The following is a 21,414-nucleotide window of genomic DNA, read 5'->3' on the forward strand; positions in this document are numbered from 1 at the left end:
GCTGCGCAGCTATCCCAGAAGCCAGAACAGCAAGAGGGATTGCTGCTTTCACTGCGCAGCAATCCCTCTTGCTGTTCTGGTTTCTGAGATTCAGAATATTTTTTTTCTTGTTTTCCTCCTCCAAAAACTAGGTGCGTCTTGTGGTCTGGTGCGTCTTATAGAGCGAAAAATACGGTATTTTGGTCAGGGAAAACGGGCAAGAAGATAGCAGAACTGATGGCATAGTCTAGCCATTTGGGGATAAAGGCAGAAACAATGAATAGACATGAGTTTTGTTTGCTCTTGATGAATTTAGGAAGCAAAATTAGATCACGGAAGGAAGCTATGAAGCATTTTTTTTAAAAAAATAATTTGAACAAAGGACAACAAATGCTTCGCTTGCATAAATGCTTAAACTCTATAAAAGCGGCAGAGAATGAAGGAGTGGGAGGGCTGGATGTGTAGGATACCCTGGGAGTTAATCGCTAATTTACAAATAACTAGTATATACATTGCTGTTAATTAGCTTGGTAAATGCTTACTGTGGGCTGCTGAATTAGAACCTGCAAAAGGGCAAGATTGGCAAACTGGAAGGGATCAGCTCTCTGCTTAACTTCCCACCTTGTGTGAATTTTAATGGGATGAGTGCCATTAATATAATATAATATAATATAATATAATATAATATAATATAAATAAATAAATCTCCAACTTATAAAGGAAGTGCATCCATAATGTGCTCAACTTGTGTACATGTCAAGCATCCTCTTTGATGCTTGATAGACCCAGTGCTATTTTTCTAGAAAAAATGGTGCTGGAACTCACCATGAACACCTCCCTCGTTCTCTTAGAATGCCGCCCATCTGAGAGGTGCTGGAACTGAGTCCCAGCAAGTTCAGGCTGAAAAAAAGTCCTTTGTGCTCATCAAGCCAAAAGAAGCCCACCACCAAGTACATCTGTGTGACTGTGTCTTGGTGACTCTAAACTAGCCTGTTGCCACAGGCACAGTGGAGGTTGCTATCTAATGGGCTTCCATAGGCAGGAGTCCATCAAAAAGCCCTTTGTTGAAAGCATGAGATGTATTTGCTGGATCAGGCCATGGTTTAGCTAATTCAGCAATCTTAGGAAGAATTCCAACAGCCCACAAGCATCAGGTGGTCAACCTGCAGACTGCAGCTAGGTCTAACTTCTGCCCACCCCTGAATATTTGCTGCATAAAAGAACGAGGAAGAAAAAATACACCATGTAAGAAAAGCAATGCAAAAATTTATATTTTATTTTAATTCAAAAATTTAAAATAGCTCTCAAATTCAGTAAAGTACGCTGAGACACAAAGGATAAGCCTCATATACAGAGACGGGATAACTTAAAATGTTATATACTGCAGACAAGCCAGCTTTATGTAGAATACATATTTACAGTTGGTTTTCTTTTTTTCCTTCTTTTTCTTTTTTTTAAATGGAAACCATATTTATACATTTTATTACATTTACAAAAAAAGCTGAATCTTCCACTACTTTTTACTACAATAATGAAAAAAGAAAATTTACATTGTGTCTTTTTCTCCACTGTACAAACCTTTATTTCATAAAAATATATCTCTGTACAAAAAAGTTTTTTTTCTTTTTTTTCTTCATTTTTTTTCTGTTAAACTGTGTGATGCAAGTCCAATGGGCACTGAAAATGAAAAGATCTCTTGTCCAGCTTTCAAAAAAGCAACAGGGACATAAAAGTATCTGTCTCTGCCCCCTCCCCCCCACGTTGATAAGAGAAAAGGAATTCATAAAAAAAGAATCAAGCTTTCAGTGGGAGAATACTCAGCAGCAGGGGCCCCTTTGCTCTGGGTCAGCCTTCACCAACGTAGTGCCTGCAATATGTTTTTGGCTGCAACTCCCATCAGTTGGGAGTTTTAGTCCATAACATCCATAGGGCACCAGGCTAGTGAAGGCTGCCCTAGGGTTTGAAGAAATAACATTGACATTGCAGCTTTATACTAGCCAGCCTCCCAGGGCAGTGGTTTTCATAGTTTTCTACCTTAAGGTAACTTTTCACAGTGGCTGCTCTGTTAAGTTCCCCTCAACTGCATGTGGCAATGGGTTCTGGGGCCTAAGCTCAGTCCACAAGGGCCTGTTGACCACTTAAACTGAGACTATGCCTTTAGTACACACCAGAGATCAGTAATTGTGGGCAAGCTGCTCGCCATTGCTGATCTTCCTGAGGAACTTTGGAGAAGTCCTGAAGAACGGTTTGGAAACCATGTTCTATTGCATTATCTCAGCAAGTTTCAGAAGTGTAGTACAGGCTAGGCTGAGAAGGTCGCCTGCTTTTAATCCCTATGAGAATGCAAGATGATGATTGCAGGGGAAGCTGGTACTCTCCAGTTGTTGGTGGACAACAGCTTCCATCCTCCCTGATCCCGGGCCATGCTGTTCAGCGAGCAGGTGAATTTGTAAAAGAGAACACAGCCTTTGGCCAAGTAGCTCCCGAGTGACCCAAAAGCCAGGGAGAGGGGAGGCAAGTTCTGAAGCAAACCCATGATGGCAACAGTGGCGAGTGGAACAAAGTTCCTTCAAGACAATAATTTAAACATGCTACTTCAGGGGTATTGCTGCATGGTGCTTGATGGGTTTGGAAGCATTCGCACTGCCACATGCAATTATTAGCCCTCTGTTACCCATGTCAAAAGTTTAGCCAGAATCCCTGAAGTTTTAACTCATTGTCCTCTGGAGAAAAATGGTAACAAGCCAGAGTGGAACAGACTGCTTCAGGAGGTGTTGGGGTCTCCTTTCACTAGAGGAATTTAAGGAGAATGGACAGCCATCTGTGAATGATGTTGTATCTATAGCCTGCCTTGCAGATCAGGAGATTTGGACTAGATGATCTACAAGGCCCCTTCCAACCCTATGATTCTGTTCTACGAATCACCATTAATTTAGGGCTTCAGTTGGGGAAGCAGGGGACTTTGGGTTTTAGCATGAAAAGTTAGTGAAATTTGAAGGTTTGTTGTAGCTCAATATGGCAGAATGAGTGTCCAAATTTGCCCTTTTAAACAAGCTGTACTGTGTTACCTCCCATGGTTATGAAAATATTTCACTACTTGGTTTAAAACCAAGCAAACTGCCCTGCATGTAGAAACCTATGCATTAGGGGAAAGATCCCTAGCCTGGCGCTCTCTCTCTTGACACTCACTATAGTACTTTTCTATGTGCAAATTGTTTCTTTCTTATGATGAAAGCTGCTCCTTTCTGCTCTGTCCCCAGCTGATGGGAGCTTCTACACAGAATGCCCAAAGTAGTTACACTGACTCTACTCTTCCTGAACTGCCCACACTCTCGGTTCCAAACAGCTCAGAGAAATCAGCACTACTACAAAAATATATCACCAAATCAGTGTTTGGAGAATGCTAGACTGCTAAGAAGTATACAAGGGTTGAAGGTGCACATTCACCCTGATTAGGCTACATTCCTGCTCAAAGCATATATTTTCTGTTGACATAAAAAGGGTGAAAAGTAATTTGGAGTCCTCAACACTAGCTCTCTGAAAATTTACTCAAAATCTACTTGTTCCCTGCAAAAATAAAAAAAAGGGTAAGGCATGATTGTGATTTTACTGTCCCTGGTTCTGCCCAAACCTGGTTGTGTGTGTTAAGGCACCAACTATCACCAAATGGCGTCTTCCAACGAAAGCATGCTTTCCAGGTTGAAAGCATGAACCAAACCCAACAATACTGGTGAAAGTCAACACTGCCGGTTTCTCCCTTTTATTGGGGTGGATGGCAAAGAATGCAAACACCTGGGCTCCTTTATAGGGATTTAAAATGTAATGGTATTTGCACACAGTAAAACAATCCTGCACTTTGAATTTCCTCTGGGATTCTAAAGCCGTTTGGCGTAGAAATTATACAAGACGTTATTTGGGGGAAAGGTCAAAGAGTTCTTATCATGGGGTTGCTGTTCAAAAGTTCCTACTGCAAAAATCTCCTGAAAGGCTGGTAAGAAAGGTGATTCCCACTAAACATCAGGAAGAGTTTCCTGATGGTAAGATCTGCTTGACAGTGGAATGGACTCCATTGGAAGGTGGTGGAGTCTCCTTCCTTGGAGGTTTTTTGCAGAGGTTGAATGGTCACCTGTCATGGATGCTAAGTGAAGCTTTGCTTAGGTGATATTCCTGCATTGCAGGGGGTTGAAGTGGATGACCCCCCCCCCAGGATCCCTTCCAGTGCTGCAATTTTATGGTTCTATGCTCTCAGGTGGATCCAGGATTACATCTAGAATCTTCTGGACATAACTTAAGCATGCTCCAGTTTAATCAGATTTTTGCCTCAAATTTGTTAAGCAGAGTAAAGTCCAGTTTTAAACCATCCCCCAAATGCCTACACAAATCCCAATTTTGTTTTGTCTGGGAAAATACGGGGCCCATCCACCCTAGTTTACACAAATGGTAACTGTAATATACCTTTGATCGCTTGTTGATGGCTGCTCAGTAGATGAGGCACATCAAACATGTGTTCTCGATTGTACCACTTCAGACTGCAGGTGGGGCATTGCAGGGCTGTATTTATACCTATCCCTCTACTGTCTAAAATTTCCTGCATGTGTGTGGGGGTGAGGTGAATAGATGTCAAAGAGAATATTTTCAACCAACTCTCTCCTTGGCAGACTACTACTGTAACCAGCACTGAGCTAGATGGATCTGACTGCATGTGACAAATGTGCTGCTCTAGAGAATGCAAAGTCTCTAGTCTATTGCCAAGAGTAAAAATCCAATCTAGACTAGTAGTGCAAGATTCTGTCCTTGTAGCAAGAGATGGGGGCTAAGTGGGTTCGTTCAGTTTCTCACTTCAGTAGAGCAGTTGTGCACTCCAGCAGGAAGCACAGAATGTAATAAAATGGAGAAGAGAGCAGTTTCACAATGCTGCAGGCAAACGTATTTGCCATATTTTTTGAAATAAATGTAAAAGAAATCCGAGCAACCCTACTATGGTGGTACAGATTTTGGGGGTGGGGTGGGGTGGGGGCTCAGCCTCTTTTTCCCTAAAAGGAATCTAAATGAGGAGGGAGGGGGTCAGAACAAAATGAATTAGTCTCGTTAGACACTGGTGAGGCCACATACAGTAACCAAAAGGACTTAATGACTCTCATGTTGCCATATTCCTCAGGGCATTATTCAAAAAAGCAAGGGAAGTGCATTTGTGAGAAATTGTTCCCCAGCGACAAAATATTGTAGTTCAAGGGCTGGCAAAATGCGACCGACCTGCAATGAATGTGCTAGCTAGGGAAAGATGCTTTGATTTCAACTTTGACAACTGTGCAAATAAGACTGCCCATCCCCTATGCCAAGAAAGGTCCTTGGCATGGTCCTTACTCTCTAACAATCCTGTCAACGCTAGCAAGGACAAAGCAACAATGGCAGCTGTGGTTTAAAAGGCAGGGTTCGAATTGGCCTTATACCTGGAACAAAGACAAGCAGCTGACCTTGACAGGTTATTTTAAAGTACAGAATGAAGTGGGTTGGGTCTGGGTGGGTGGGTGTGTGTGTCAGGTTTTGCAGAAACCTCCAGTCCTTGAAGTAGGCTATTAGCATGAAGTACCTACATGAGATGGGGGAGGAAGGAGAGAATGAACACATATGAAGCAACCATTTCTCCATTTGCTAAACCTGCTGCTTTAGTTCAATGTGATGGGTGCTTTTGTGCCCCATACTCTCTGCATCCAGGAAGTCTCGTCAGCCCCAATGCAGCCACTTCATCTTACATGTCTTTCACTTCCTCTGGTAATTTAATGCTCTTATATTTCCCTACCAGGTCACAATGTATTCCCCAGAAGGCGATAATCAACCAGAAACAAGCAGCTGGACAACCTCTGGTCTCTGGGTTCTAAAATTGGCCAGAATCAGCTAGAAAAAGGCTCAGAGGTGGGGGAACGTGTTGGTGGATCCACTCCCATGTAGTCGTAACACAAGGGCTGGAGTGGGTGCTTTGGTTGATTTGACTATCGGCTGCAGGGCAGAACGGAAGGCAATGAGGATGTGGAGCGGTGATGAACAGCAAGGCAGTCACTCTCTTTCTCTTTCTCTCTCTGGATCAACTCAAAGGCACCATATCAACTCCACAGCCCCAACGTTTCTGGGAGGGATGATCATGGGCAAAGATGAACCAGGAGGAACATCGGGCACTGGCGAGACTCCCGTCCCTGGAGAATGCTGCAGAGGAAGAGAAAACGAGAAGCAAGGCTGGATCCACAGCACAAAAGAGTTAACCTGCTATCAATGGGCTGGCTGTTAATTCCCTCTATGTTTCTAAAATTGAGAAAGGGTTATAACTAATCCCTGCCTGCTTATTATTCCAAAGTGGTGTGAATTATGTCCAGTCATGTTCAAATCTGATTACCATTTTTTTCCTTGTGGAACCTAAATAAACCAAGTAATTTTACCCAAAACAGCCGTTTCTTTATGAAAATATTTACATTGCATCTATATTACCATAGAAAGGAGACCTTGAGGTGTCTACAAACCATCATAAAAGTAACACCAAACGTGGACTCCATCAAGCACTGAGTATAGTCATCTGGAGACAAAAAAAAACACCTAAATGGGGATTGTGAGGAAGCTTAAGAAGTAGAGTGTTTTATGGTATGGCCAGTAGTAGTTGGTGGGATTTGTGTGTGGCCATGTTGCTGCATTGCTGCTCTGCTTTCCTAACACCCTACATCATTCCCTCTTGGCACAGTGTGGGCAGGAGCATTGTATTGGCTTTGCTGCTGCATGCACACCACACTGAGCTCCTGCTGCCTTGCCCCTCCCCCTCTCCCTCTGGATAAGCAGCAACAATGCACAATGTTAGGAAAGCAGGTCGACAATGCAGCAATCCATCTGCACTGCCCTGCCAGTCACTACTGGGCATCCTGTCCCTATTTATTGGAAATTTGTGTCCTAATGCAGAGGCCCAGATCCGGGAAGCCTTTGGCCTATGTTGAGTCACCAATAACAAGGTTGGGAAACTCCAGCAAATACTTTGCAAATTAAAAACGCTAGATCACTTGTGAACTGGGAACAGCTGAACAACACGGCACTTACTGCGCAGGTTTGTTAAGTGCTATACCGCAGTACACACGGTGCTGACTGTAAACTCTGCCTCGTTGGCCATGATATCCGTCGGCTGCAAGTTGCGGTCATACATGGGGTTTTCAAACGTTCCACGAACATTGGTGTTTTCATGCCCAGCGTAACCATTGAATGGCACCTTCGGTCTCCTCCTGTACCAGACAAGACCAAAAAGAGGAGTCAAAGATGGCCTAGCAGGGCATGCCAGCAGAGAGGCTACTTTGATTGAGCATGGTTGATCAGGTATTGCTTATTCTTCGTGGGGAGTTCCTTTAGGCAAGCATCCCTCCCGCCCCTGATCAGAGTAAAAAGATATATGGTGCCCATATCTTTTCCCCAGCACAAAGGGACAGAGTTCGGAGGGAAGCGATTTCGAAGCCCATTTAAGCAATTAATAAATAACAATAAACAGGGAAGGTTATGCAGCCTTTCTCTGCTTTTCTCCCCTCCACTCGGACTGGCAGACTGGTTAAGAACACACACAAACACAGAGATAGGAAAGCAATACAAAATTTGTATTTTGCTTTCTTGCCTCCCTCCGTTTGCTCCCAGGTTTGCTCACCTGTGTTTGTAGAGATAGAGCACAAACCCTGCAATAATCAGGGCAATGAAAGGCACAAGGATTGCAGCTGCCACTGAACTGCTGTTGGATGCAAATGGATGTCCTATAGACTCGGCATCTCGTTCAATGATGTCTGAAAAGGAAGATGTGCCATTAAATTGCACGCCATGCTTTGCTGGGAGACAGAGGTTGGGGTTTCTGAGTCTGGATGGCCCATCCCTCGCCATGTGCCCACTACTGCATAGTTATTTGCGCAATTCACATAACTTATGCAGAAAATATTGGCCGATAACTGGAAACTCTTATATGTAAGAAAAAGGGGAATAAATGCCAAAACTAACCAATTAGGTAAAGACTGTGGCAATTAGAAAACACTCAGGTTTGTCTCAGCCTAGACTCCCTCTACTAGCCAATCAGAATCAAACCTTTTATACATTACAGCTTGAACTGAAAATTTCCCCATTGCATTGCTGTATAAAAATTACAGAAATAATAGTTATACTGGTATTAAAATAATGTACAAGAAAAAAATTAAAGAATAGGATTTTTGCATGAAGGCAGGATAACTTACCTAGCCTCTGCAGGCCAAACTGCCCAAAACCTTTGCCATGCACAAACCCCTGGTAGACAAACGTCCCACTCGATGAGTCTGGAGTGACCTGCGTATGGGAAGGAGGAACAAACTGCAGAATCCCATGTTTCTGATTGCATAAAGATTTTTGGCTTTGGCGGCAGGGTGGTTTAGCATAGATTGCTAGACTTTTTTCTCCAAAAGCCCCCAAATAATTATTCAACGAAATAACGTAACAGTACAAAAATGATGAAAGGACACATTTTGACAGCAAAGATATGGAGCCCACAGCAAAGAGAATTGATCACACACAGCAGGTTGCTCATCCTGAAAGCAAATCCAGCCCTCCTGAGTAGTCTCTTCGAATGTTGGAACTGCTCAAGTGTAGTGTTGGGTCCGGGTGCTCAATCAGCCACCCGAAGGGCACTGATTCAGCTCATGCTGGTTGGACCAGCATAGAAACTAAGTATGCATGATTCTCCTCTGTCAATGTGCTTCATGCTTATACTGGTCAGAGAGACAAATGTCGGAACCAGAGCTAAAGAGTCCCTGCAGATCGCCACTGTTGAACAGCTCTAACCGTCAGACAATTCTTCCTAATGTTTTGTTGGAATCTCATTTCTTGTAATTTGAATTCATTGGTTTGGGTCCTGCCCTCTGGGGCAGCAGAAAGCAAGCTTGCTCTGCCTTCCATGTTACAGCCCTTCAGATATTTGAAGACTGCTATCATATTACTACTCAGTCTCCTCTTCTCCAGATTAAACACATCCAGCTCCCTCCACCATTCCTCAGAAAGACTGGCTTCCACTTGGTGCCCAAGTGGGCATAGTATTCTAGGTGTGGTCTGACCGAGGCAGAATAGAACAGAGCTATTACTTGCCTTGATTTGGGCACTTCTGTTGATGCAGCCTAGAATTCATTATTTTTTTGCTGCTGCATCACACTGTTGACTCATCTGAAGCTTGTAGTCTACTAAGATCCCTAGATCATCTTTTTTTTTACATTTACTGGTGTCAACCCAGGTGTCCCCCATCCTATATTTGTGCATCTGATTATTCCTGCCTGAGTGTATATCCTTATCTTTGTATCTACTGAAATTCATTTTGTTAATTTTGGTCCTGTTCTCCAGTCTGCTATGGTCATATTGAATCCTGATTCTATCTTTTGTGGTATTAGCTGACCCTTCAACTTTGGTGTCATCTGAACATTTGATGAGTGCCTCCTCTATTCCTTCATCCAAGTCATTTATAAAGATGCTGAACAACACCAGGCCCAGGACAGAACCCTGCAGCATCCCACATCACTTTTTTTCTAAGATGATGGGAAACCATTGGTGATCATACTAGATTAGGAGGTAAAAATCTGGTGAAGTGGAATAGAATCCAGCGAGTCGTGTTGGAGAGGATATTCCATAACTATAGTAACTAGGGGGAGGTCACTACTCCAATTAGTAATCTTATGTTGACTTTTACTTCTACAGACTCCCAGTGCAATGGCTCCTGCTGTTTCTTGTTCCCATCCCTACTACCCCCCGCCCTCCGCAGCTCTAAACATCTGCCATTGGAACACTTCAGACAAATTCTGAAAGCGTAATGTGTGGATGGGCCAAACAATACTGGGCTGTGCTAATACTTACATGACCATCTAAAGCCCACTTTTCATTCTTGAATTTGTTCATGAAGATCTCCACCGGCCCTGTAATCTGGTACACCTGGAGGAGCAGGTGGACATCTTCTCTTTTGTAAATACCTGTAAAGAGAATACAATGAAAAGGTTGGTCCTTCAAGAGCTTGTGCCTTCTCTTAGCAAAAAGAAAAGTGTGTGTGTGTGGGGGGGGACTTATTCACACTTCCTCTTGTCTCACTGCTTTTCCCTGGGGAAAATCACTCTTTAGTGCTCATTTGGAACAAACATTAATTTGGGTTTCCTCCAGATTTCTGTTTCCTTTGACTTAACACTAAGGAGTGGGATTTCCCTGGAAAAGTAGTGGGGCAAGGGGAAAACTTGGACCCATGCTTTCTGGACAGAGGATGAGCCAAAGTCTGGACAAGCCCTGAGAGAGACAGAATGAAAGTGACAGTGATGGGTAATATCCCAGTGATATTGGAGAAGAAGACTTGCAAGCTCTTTCACACACTGGACTTGCACTCTCCAGTTGCACCATGTTAGAGTTAAGATGCATTTTATTTCAGATGCTCCTGTCTTCAGGCAGCACTGAATTATTCAGAATGGTGAAATTCCTAAGAGCTCCAAAAAGCTCACTCCAAACAAGGTGGATGGGTGATGAAACATCAGACAAAGGTAAGTGCGAGTAAGTGCGCAGCGATGCATCTTGGAAGCAAAAAAATCCTAACCATTAACAGACTTTCAGTTGATTATATGGAAGCTGACCTCAGCTTGCCTCTTTGATCACTTGTTTTGCCTTGCCTGTTGGTTAGATGCCTGAGCAGGGAGGACTAAGGATCACTGCAGTTCATGCCTCTACACACTTTATTGCAAGGAACCCAAGGAAGCGGCAGTTTCTGGGTCCTCATTGGTCTGATGCAGGAATGAGAAACCTGTGGACCCTCCAACTGGACTGCAACTCCCATCAGCCACAGCCAGCATGGCCAATGGATGATGGGAGTTGAGTCCAGCACTATCTGGAAGGCTGCAGGTTCCCTAGCCTTGGCCAAATGCTGCTCCTGTTTTGGCAGGGAGATAGCTACCTACACTTCTATCCATAACCTGGCACCATCAATACACCATTAATTTGCTACACTGTATACTGCAGGGTAGCCAATGTGGTGCTCTCCATGTTTTATTAGACTGCAGCTCCCATTATCCACAGCCAGATGGCCAATGGTCAGGGATAATGTGAGTTGTATTACAACCAAATCTGTAGGACACTGCATATTGTGCTAATTAAGTGAAGTATGGAATTTTTCCACTACTTTATTACCCAACATGGATGGGCAACTGACTACATCACCTGTGGCAAATGAGGATATACAGAAGTTGACCTACCAGACAGTTGTAGCTCCACACCACTGTGGTCTTTCAGGGTGGCATTGACTTTACTGGTGACCGGGTCAAAACTCGTGACAGAGAGCATAGTCAGCTGCTTCTTGCCCATGTACTCATAAGAGCCTTTCCAAAAGGAGTTCTTTGCAAAGACGTCAGCAGGAACTAGGAACAATGCAAGGCAGAACATTTGCAACAAGATGGCAACGGTTAGCCAAAATTGCCTGACATTCAGTTTCATACTCATTGAAGCTGTCCATGGAGTTTCCATGGAACTGTGGTTTGGTGTGTGAATGCAGAGTGCATTGCAACTAGGGCAAGAGGCACCACTCAGTGGTAGAGCACCTGGTTTGCATGCAGAAGGTTCCAAGGTCGATCTTTGACATCTCCAGGTAAGGCTAGGACATACCCCTGTCTGAAATCCTTGAGAGTCTCTGCTGCCCAGTGTGGAAAATATTGAGCTAGGTGGACCAATGGCCTGACAAATGCAGCCTCTTATGTTCTTAAGGAGAATTTGGTTAGCACCCCTAGGCCAGCCCTTCCCAGTGAACTAAGTGAAGTAGGAGCACAAGGATAGGCAAGCAGGACTTTATAAAATGTTGGCAGCCTAGCAAAGGGTGCAGATGACACATCCCTTCAGAGCTATATCTATGAGCACAAAGGGTTTTGCTCACCACTTGGGTTCAAGGTTGCTAGGAAATCTGCAGAGACATAACTTAGAGGAATTATTATAAGGCATATTGATATGGGGCAAATAGGACTCAAGCCTTAGGATATGGTTCAGGATAGCAGAAGGGATGGCTTACCCTTTAATTTTGCATTGCTCACTAAAACTACCTGGTCCTCTTACACTGAGATCATTCAGTACACCGAGCACAGAGTTTATACTGGTGCTTACAACTTTAATGCGCATATGGGGCAAAAAAAGCTTCATTTATCTGTGAATTTATCTTCCTTTACTTTCAATTAAGAGCACTCATTTAAAGTATTTTAGCTGATTAATGGAATGAGTTTTGATCTATTAATCAGTTAATTATTTGATTCCAATTGCATAAATTTGCAAGCACTGATTCTGTTGGGGGTGTGGGTGAGTGGAATGGGTTCTGTGCCGTTTCTTGTTTGAGCTGATTTTCTAAATTTGGTACTAAGGTTTTAATAAAGGAAAGCAGTACCTGACACCTTGGGAAGAGGCAGGTCCCTCGCAGTGCCCACTGGTCTCCCACTGGGACGGATGTCCGCTATGAAAAAAGAGACAAACAAAGGTCAGCTCTCTAAGCAGCGCAACACACAGGTCTGCCAGAACATGTGAGGATACAAGAGGACCTTTCTGAATAAAGGGGAACATTGTTGGGGTGGGAAGGGTTAGGTGAAAGACTACAGGGGCTTTCTTGGTAGAGGTCTATAAAATTGTTGTTATAGGTTTTGGGGTCAGTCTGGATGATACCTCTGGGTACCTTTCCAGGCCTGTGATTCTGTAATCCAGTGAGGTCTAGAATCTATAAGAGGGAGCTTAGCTTGCTGAATCAGTAAAAGTAGTTCCTTTTTCAAGGTGGTCTTGACCGGCCTCATCAGCTAAGTTAGCTAAGAGGGGATATTGTCATAGTGACAACTGAATATGCTTCCAGGAGGGGGATAGTCATGTCCTCTGCACACACCTTGTTGGGCATCAAGTCATCCTAGGAGTTAGTTTTTGGTTTGTGAGTTTTGGCTGGTGCTGGAAGCTGGAGACACAGGCCTATCTACTCTGTGCTGGACCCAAAGCTGTGACATGGGGCTTCCCTGGAAATCTAATGGGGAAGCAAGATCTGCTGAGGCATTAATGTTGTGAGCCCTTCTATCTTATGCTCAAGCTATATTTATGTGTATATGAAAGCATATCCTACAGACACCACAGTCTTCACTGACCCTCATTCCAAGAAAACTGAACCCTGGGAAAGCGGTGGAACACCTAGAGTCTCTCACCTCTTGGCGATTGGGACGCAAGCAACACTGAATGGGGAGAGACAAGACGAAGGATTTTCTTCCCCTGTGGTGATATGTGTATGGCAGGCAATAGAAAGTAACTCTTTCTGCAGTGCATAATTCAATTATGTCAGAAGACATGGCCTTTCTTAAATGGTGTTTTTTTTAAGGACTAGCCAAATCCACAGAGGAGAGATCAATTGATGGGAGGAGTAAGGAAGCTTTTTCGGACCATGGATGCCCATATCTTTTGAGTAACCTGCAGGTCAGGGGATGCATGGCCCAGCACTGGGTGGAGCCAGAGGCAAGAATGGGTGGTGTAATGGGTGTGTGTGGTGGGAGGGGGGGAAGAGTGAATGAATGAATGGCCAGGATAGTGAAGGATGTAAATGCAATCTTGTGATCTCTCTCTCTCTCTCTGAGTCTGCAGGCAAAGGACAAATTTCAGCCTCATCACAGAATGCTTACCAAGGCAAATAGGGGGCTTCCCTGTCCAACTGCCATCTGCTTTACAGGTCCTGTGTTCTGATCCTCCGGTGAGGTAAAAGCCACTCTGGCAAGAGTAGATCAGGGTGTATCCGAGGGAGGGCAGGTCCAGAGCGCCCACGTTGGCATGGGATGGGGTTTCTGGCTCCTTGCAAGTGTGAGCTAGAATTATACAAAGAGAGTACCCTGAAAACTCAACACACTTTACACCTACATAAACTCTACACAATTATGGAGATGGGCATTATTTCTAAGGAGCAGGAGGGCCCAGTAGGAGAGGCTGCTGGGCTGGATGGGAAGGTCCTGTGAGCTGCAAATGACCCATTGGTTAGAGTTTCCCCCCTTACCAAAAAATGATTTAGCTGCTTAAGCCGGTCCTATTGAGATCAGTCAGGCAGAGGTGCTCATTGTAAGATGCCAGGGGTCTCTGGTAGTGGGGTTCAGAAACTTATTTGTTTATTTTAATTATTTATATACCACTTAATGATGTCGTTTCTGAGCAGGGTACAATAGCTTTACTCTTTGAACCATCATGGCAGCTTAGCAGGTAAGGGAGCAGCTGCACTTCAGCGCCGCCAGTGTGGATGGCCAGAGAGTGGTATTGCACCAAAAATCTCTGTAAGCTCTGGGGTTAAAGCTGCTGCCTCTGGCCTACCGCCTCAGCCAGAGCAATGTGTTGCTCAGCCACAAAGCACATGGACTTTAAGACTTTGGCTTAAAGCACACCCTCTGATAAATGCAACCTCTTAGATCTCACCCCTATTTCCTTTTGTGCCATGTTTTTAGACACAGATTTGTGCTTCAGAGCTCTGTGTCTGAGCACTTTTTTTTGCCCCAGTGCTTTCCACATGAAAATCCACACTTTATCTCTGAAAACAATTCCACGGAAAGCCCAAATTGCTGCTTGTTCTGATTCAGCATTAAAGAGCGGGTTTTCACAGGGATAGCACCAGGGAAAAAGGAAGGAAGGAAGGAAGGAAGGAAGGAAGGAAGGAAGGAAGGAAGGAAGGAAGGTGCTTGGACATGGAACACGTGGACATGTCCCTAGAAAGTGTGCGGCAAAAGGTAAGTGTGGATGAGCACTTAAACTAAGAATGGCCAGTGGGAAGTTTGTTTATTCCCCAGACCTTATTGCTGTATCAAATCTTAGCTGCTTGCCAGAGTGGAAGTGGAAGATGTCACAAGGGCAAAAGTGTCATAAGCTCCCCTTGCTATTGTGCTGCTACTCTGAGCACTAGGCTCACTAACCATGAGAGGAAGATAAGGAGACGGGCTGCAGAACTCAGTGGCAGAGCACATGCTTTGCATATAAAGGCTCCAAAGTTTGACCCCCCAGCTTCTCCAGCAGTAGGGCTGTGAAAGACATCTGCCCGGATTTATGGAGAGCAGTTGCCAGCCAGTGTAGACAGCGTACTCTTGAATCTAAGCAAGGCAGTTTCCTATGAACGGCTTTCAGAATGCCAATCCCTGCTTCACCATTTTCTGGCCCATCTGCTTCCCAGCTGGACTCCCTGCCTGGATGGAAGCCATTGCTTCCAGACCAACCAACCCGTACACTTTCCATGGGGCCATTATAAAATCTGAAGGCAGTTTAGGAGACTTGCTTCACCGCACACCCCAAACCCCAGGATTTTAGTGCAGACTGCACCCCAAAAGCCAGCCAAGACATTCTGCTTCACATCAGGCTGCAAGACTCACGGATGCAATCAGGCTGCATTCCACTCCATGTCAGGTTTGGGAGACAAGCCCGTGTGGTGGAGCCCTGCAACAGGTATCCTTTGTGGCACTTGAAATAGACGATGCTCCCGATCTGTTGGTATGGAGAAACAGAGACTGAGCGGTGGAAAGAAAAGGGGTTTACAGCTTTACAGCCTTGGAACCTGCCTGCAATTCCAAGCTATGAGATGTGGCCCAATAAACTTCAGGCAGCATCTTTAGGCAGCTCAGGCACTCTCGCAGCCACCCTTCCCAGAATGATGCTTTGGGAGCCTTTCTGGGCTATTGAGAAGGATATATGTATTCCAAATAACTAATAATAATAATTGGTGCTTTTTAGAGTGCAGCAGGGACTCTACTGTTAAAGGTAGGGTAAAAGAAATAACCTAAGCAGGGGGAAAGTGGGCTAAAACGAAGAGGAGGAGTGGGGCATGGGCAGTGGTAGCAGCACAATATCTTGTGCCAGCCCAGTTTACGAAGGGCCATGCATAGCGGTAGCCAGAATGTTGGACTGCAGAGATGTGGATTCAATCCCCCAGTCAGCCATGACGTTCACTGGGTGACCTTGAGCCACTCATTCTATCTCAGCCTTGGATTGTGTGTCTAATGCTTGCTGCTCTAAGTTCCTTGGATAAAGATGTAATAATCAATAAACAGGTATATACACCAGGATGGTGCTCAGCACATGAAGGGAAGGGCAACAGAAATAGGAAGTTGTGAGAACCAGTGCCTGCATCCCACTGTCAAGGGAGGAGGAGAGGAGGGGATTTGATTCTGAGCGAATAGGAGTCATTAGATGCAGGGGTTGGTTTAGCCCCTACCTCAGTTGAGGTGACCCAAGGAGCCCTGCAACATCAGACTAAAGGCCTATCTAGTACGCAGCACCCCGTTTCCCCACAATGGACAACCAGCTGCCTCTGGAAAATCCACAAAGCAGAACAGGACCACAATTGCCCCGCCTCCCACTGTTGTTCTTCAGCAACTGGTATGCTGCCTCTGATCCTGGAGATCGCAGGTGACCACCATGACCAGTAGGGAGTACTTCTGCACACAGTACCCGGCTAGCCTATGGAATCTGCTGCCACAGGATATACTGACAGCTAACAGTTTCAAAAGAAGGATGAGACAAATCCCTGAATGATAAAGGTAGTGACGGCCACTAGTCACAAAGAGTCAACATCTCTGTGAATCACCAGTTGCTGGGAACAATTATTGCTCCTCATGTGCTTCTCAGAGACATTTGAATGACCACTGTGGGCAGCAGGATGCTGCATGAGGTAAGCCTTTCGTTTGGATTCAGTAGGGCCTTCTTATGCAACACATTTGCACTTCAGTTCAATCAAAGGAATCGTTCTGTGTCTGGGAAATGTTACGTGGAAGGGAGGAAGGGAGACTAGATTAGATGGATGGAAGGATCGAGAGATACTATGTATCAGGCAGATAAAGGAGTTCATTTAGAGAGAGGAGGGAATAAAATTAGATCAATAAAGAGGCAATAATAATTACCTGATAACCTTGGGAGTTGTTTTGCATTCCATAAAGGGGCACACCAGGATCTATACATGTTGTGTGTGTTGAGTCTGATTAGAAGCAGACAGAAATGTAGTAAAAGATTGAAGAGCAAGGAAGAGTTAATGGCACTATTAATCTAGCATTATTTATCTCCATTTATCTTGCTTAATTCCAACAAGTGAGCTGTGGCAAAGGGATGGGTGAATCTGTCAATTTCAGTTTCTTTCAGCTTCTCATCCTTCTAGTTGTAAGTTCAGCTCTCCACATCAGTCTGTGATTTATTTAAAGAAGCCCTCATGAAAATCCACCAGCATTTTGGTGTGACTTTCTCCTACTATACACAATGTTGCCTAATGTATGCATTTTTGCAAGCAATTTCCCCTAACAGAATGCAATTTTATGCTATTTTCACTAATAATAAAGTGCACATTTCCCCCCTAATACACACAATTTTGCACACAATGTTTATTTAGATCTGTATCATTAAATTCAGAGAAGTATGAGTCATGAAGGATAGCTTTGATTTTGTTCAATGATGGTTATGGGAAGTGCAAAATAGGTAGATTCCCATTAAATCTAAACCAAACTGAATTTGGTTTGCCAGTCTTCCCTATGGTTCTGATGAATGTTGCACTGGGAACTTCTGGGCTGACAGTTTTGCACTACAAGGCTCCATGAGCCCTCCCCCAATCTTGTGTGTCTGGATATTTAAAGTAGTAGCCTGAGACAGAGATCTTATCTCAGGTGTTGGCTGAGAAAGGGAGAGGACTGAAGATCCCATCAACTGCAGTAGGGAGGCACACAAGGAGTCAAGTGTCTCATACCCTGGTCTAGCAACCATACCAATCACTCTCCCTCCCCTTCTCTCTCTCTCTATACACACACCCATCCACACACACACATACCCCTTCTAGACATTTTGTTGTCCATAATAGACTTTCAGCACTCACTGGCTCATAGCTTTCATTGGTGAAATGCCCCACCAAAATGCCCTCTTACCTATGCAGCTTGGCTGTGTTCCACTCCACGATCCATCAGATTGACAGAACCTTCTTGCTGATCCCACTAGCACCAGTGGAGGCAAACAGGAATATGAGACAGAGGAGCGATACGTGAAGCCCCGGTCTTCACGCCTCCCTTCAGCTGGGATTCCCGGGTCACCACAGAAAACGGCTGTAAAAGAGCAGTTAGGCTACCTTAACAAAGGCCACCAGTTCAGTAAGGTAAACACTTCCCAACTCAAACGAATCCTCCGATTATAGACACATCCCACACAGAGCTGCAATTTTAAAGAAAAATCAGCTTCCGGCATGAGGGGTAGGCGAGCATCATTCAGTACACTTCTGCCTTGTCACCAATTACTGTTTAATTAATTTCCTTCTACCTACCATCTCCTAGCAGAAGGGTTGAGGGAGAATGAAAGGTAAGCTTCATTTTTCACCCCTGCTTTGGTTTACATTTAAAATGTATCTTCAATTGTACAGTGGAAAGTCACCATGTGGCACCGCATTAAACAAGACATCTTGTTTTGTTCTACAACAGGCGAGGGGGTGGTGTGCAGAACATGAGCTCCCCCCACCCTCAATCTTTTGATGGCCATTGTCCAGGGAGGTCGGTGGGAAGAAGCCACCTTAATGCCAAGCTTTACCGTGGCAAGTTATTTTAAGAGAACCCAATGCAGCGGCGGTGTGGGCCGATGAAACTCTCTGCACAGAAACAATCAAAGCTTGTTCAATCACACACAGTTTGCGCTTGGAGAAGGATTTAGCATCTAGCAAGCCTTCAAACACTTCCTCAACATCAAGGGCCAAGTCTGCAAACAGAGCTTAGCTTCTCATTTTCTGTCTAAATGAAAGGCAGGTTTGAAAAGGGGTCAGCAAATGCCACCTAGCATTTCCCTCTGGTGCAAGAACGAAGAGGATGGGTTGTAAATTGTGGATTTGATGACACCTTTGGATCAGCGGTTTGTGTGTTAAGTAGGACTCACAAGTAGAGTAGAGTGGGATGGGCTGAGGCTGGGCCACTTGAACCGAGGGAGTGCTTACAGGTCCCCCTGCTCTGCTGCAAGAGCCTGCATCCTGCCATTTCTCTTCTGCCTTGATTCCCTTTTGGGAAAGCAAGTAACCTTACCCACTTTGCCTGTGATAGACAGAGACATTTGGGAAATGGCATGAAGTCTGGGCTCCAGTTACTTCAGTGGTCCTTCCACAGGCCTCTGGGTCCTGGCCTTAGCCCAAAGCAGGTAATGTCTGGAGTGAAATATGTCCTGCCCATTCCACTTCCAATTTTCCCCTACAGCACAGTTGAGATTGCATCCTTACGAAAACACTGCGGGAGTTCTCCGCTCCATGATCCATTCCCTTCGCAAGTCAGAATAGCGGGCAGGGATAGCTGATATCCTTCCAGGCAGCTGTAGCTCACACTTGATCCCCAGCTGAAATCTGACCCCACAACTTTTCCATTGGGGACAACCTGAGGAGGTTTGCAGATGATAGCTGGGCAGAGAGAACAAGAGGGCAGATTCAGTCCCATATAACCATCAGGGATGAGCAGAATCATATCCAGGCTTATGTCAGGCCCTTGGGACTCTCTCCCCAAACCATGGCTCCCCCCCCCCCCCGGCCTGGCAACATCCTTCACTGTTCCTGCTCCATGCCTTCTCTAAATACTGCAGTAAAGGGCTGCAGTAATGTTTCTTGCTTGCCTAAATAGAAAATGCATGACTGGGATGCAGTCTATTGTACAACAATCACTTTCACTGCTCAGTTTACTTTTACCTTTGGCCTCAGCCATCATTGGCACACAGTCCCCAGAAATTTGTCCATGAGGAAAAAGGTAAGGGAGGCAAGCAGGCCCAGTGAGGTTGAACTTAGTGCCTGGGGCAGGATCATACTAGTGGAGGTGATCTTTCAGATAACATGGCCCCAAAGGCCCTGTAATGGCTTTAGGGGTTGCTTGTGCGTAAGTTGCCGCCGCTCTGGGCTAGGTTGGCTGGTTAAACCATTTCTCGCTGGACAGCCATCCACTCCGTGGCTGTTCAGTCGCTGGCAGAATCCGTCAGTGGGCGTTTCTTAAACCTTTTCCAACATAAAAGTTGTTTGACGCCCAGTCTCCTCCTACTCTCCCTGCGCGGAAGTCTTCTGCGCAGGGAGGGTGTGGGTAGCGGAGGACCTGTGCTCTCCCCGCTGGTGTCCAGTGAAGAGTCCCGGAGCCTGCTCTCTGCTTCCCCCATTGGCCCCCCCTCTATCCCTGGTGTTGCGCTGATTTTCTTCCCCAACAGGAGACCTGCCTCTCTCCCTGCTTGGCCCCTCTCCAGCATCGCTGTGGAGCCTCACCTCCTCCTCTAGTTCCGATGGCAGTTCCCTGACAGGCCCCAAACTGTTTTGAGCTTTAACCATCAAAACCAGCACTGCTTCATTTGGCGGCCCTCATAGATAGACATTCATTGGTTTAAAAGAGAAGAGCAAAAACCCACCAGGTCTCTCTCCTCCAAAGGAAATTGACTTCACAAATGCCAGCCTGCCCTTTCCACTTGGGAAAGGGGATTGTCAAACACTGCATGGATACAGATGGCCCCCATTAACAAGGGGACAAGATGACCACAGCATACATGCAACCAGCCATACTGTAAGATGGCCATCTGGAACACCTGTTGTATGGTAAAGTGGACTTCAACACACATGCACACCCAGTCAGAAACTCATGGAAGGAATAGTAATATTCTCCTTGTCCTATTTACTGTGTGCGCAACCATGGTAAATGGTTGTCTGTATCAAGGGCTGCAATCTAAATTTCTTTGGAAAATCTCAGATTACATTCCTAGGCATATTCCTAGGCAATGTGTCTTAAAAACAAATCCTGAAGATGCTGAACAAATAGGCCTTACCTTTGCAGACAGGTTTTGTTCCATTCCACGTCCGGTCCTTGGTGCAGGTCAAAGCAGAGGCTCTGTCTGTCTCCATCATGTAGCCAGGCATGCACAGAAACGTGACAGTCTTATTGTAGGTGAAGTCATTGCCCAACCGAATGCCATTGGCTGGCACTCCAGGATCCCCACAGTTAATAACTGGGTGGGAAGAAAAACACATAAAGTGGTTACATTCTCAGAATGTCTCCAAAGCAAAGTTGCAAAGCTGGCTTCTGAATAATGAGAGATAATGAGCAAATCTTCACTTCAATTCTAAATATAAATCTGTATTTTCTCCAGATTGCAGATTTGGGTGGGTGAAAGCAGAGAATGGTCATTTGCCTAATTCCTAAATGATGTGCTGGGTAAGGCTAAGCTAAAATGCCACACACACCTAAATAATTTGTGGCCCTATTCACAGACTGCAAAAATGAAAGGAAGCATTTCACTGATTTTTGGGTGCCTATGTGATTTTTAGCACATGAAAATCACTGAAGCTCTCTTATGGTTCTGATTAGCTGGTGTCTGCCATCCCCCCTGGCCCCCCCCACTAAAAAAAAGTCTAATTGCAGGGAGTATTCTAGGAGGAAATTGTGGTTGCCAGGAAAAAGTGGC

General features: G+C 45.0%; 1 protein-coding gene across 12 annotated transcripts in view; it reads right to left on the reverse strand.

Moving 5' to 3' along the window:
• Positions 1-1,235: 1,235 nt before the first annotated feature.
• The window catches only part of CSMD2 (CUB and Sushi multiple domains 2), a 486,383-nt gene continuing 466,204 nt past the window's right edge, over positions 1,236-21,414 (reverse strand). For all 12 annotated transcript variants that reach the window (XM_083625414.1, XM_083625410.1, XM_083625416.1 and 9 more), the window contains 13 exons: positions 20,779-20,958; positions 19,214-19,387; positions 17,892-18,065; positions 16,887-16,960; positions 15,363-15,474; positions 13,647-13,826; positions 12,389-12,454; positions 11,220-11,381; positions 9,850-9,962; positions 8,214-8,301; positions 7,643-7,775; positions 7,054-7,232; positions 1,236-6,180 (listed from right to left, as the gene is read on the reverse strand). In XM_083625414.1, coding sequence (XP_083481540.1) covers positions 7,073-7,232; positions 7,643-7,775; positions 8,214-8,301; positions 9,850-9,962; positions 11,220-11,381; positions 12,389-12,454; positions 13,647-13,826; positions 15,363-15,474; positions 16,887-16,960; positions 17,892-18,065; positions 19,214-19,387; positions 20,779-20,958 — 1,616 coding nt within the window. In that variant the 3' untranslated portion in view covers positions 1,236-6,180; positions 7,054-7,072. The remainder of the gene's footprint in view (positions 6,181-7,053; positions 7,233-7,642; positions 7,776-8,213; positions 8,302-9,849; positions 9,963-11,219; positions 11,382-12,388; positions 12,455-13,646; positions 13,827-15,362; positions 15,475-16,886; positions 16,961-17,891; positions 18,066-19,213; positions 19,388-20,778; positions 20,959-21,414) is intronic.

This window comes from Podarcis filfolensis (genome assembly GCF_964270895.1).
Source record: "Podarcis filfolensis genome assembly, chromosome: 8".
In the NCBI taxonomy this organism is placed as follows: domain Eukaryota; kingdom Metazoa; phylum Chordata; class Lepidosauria; order Squamata; family Lacertidae; genus Podarcis; species Podarcis filfolensis.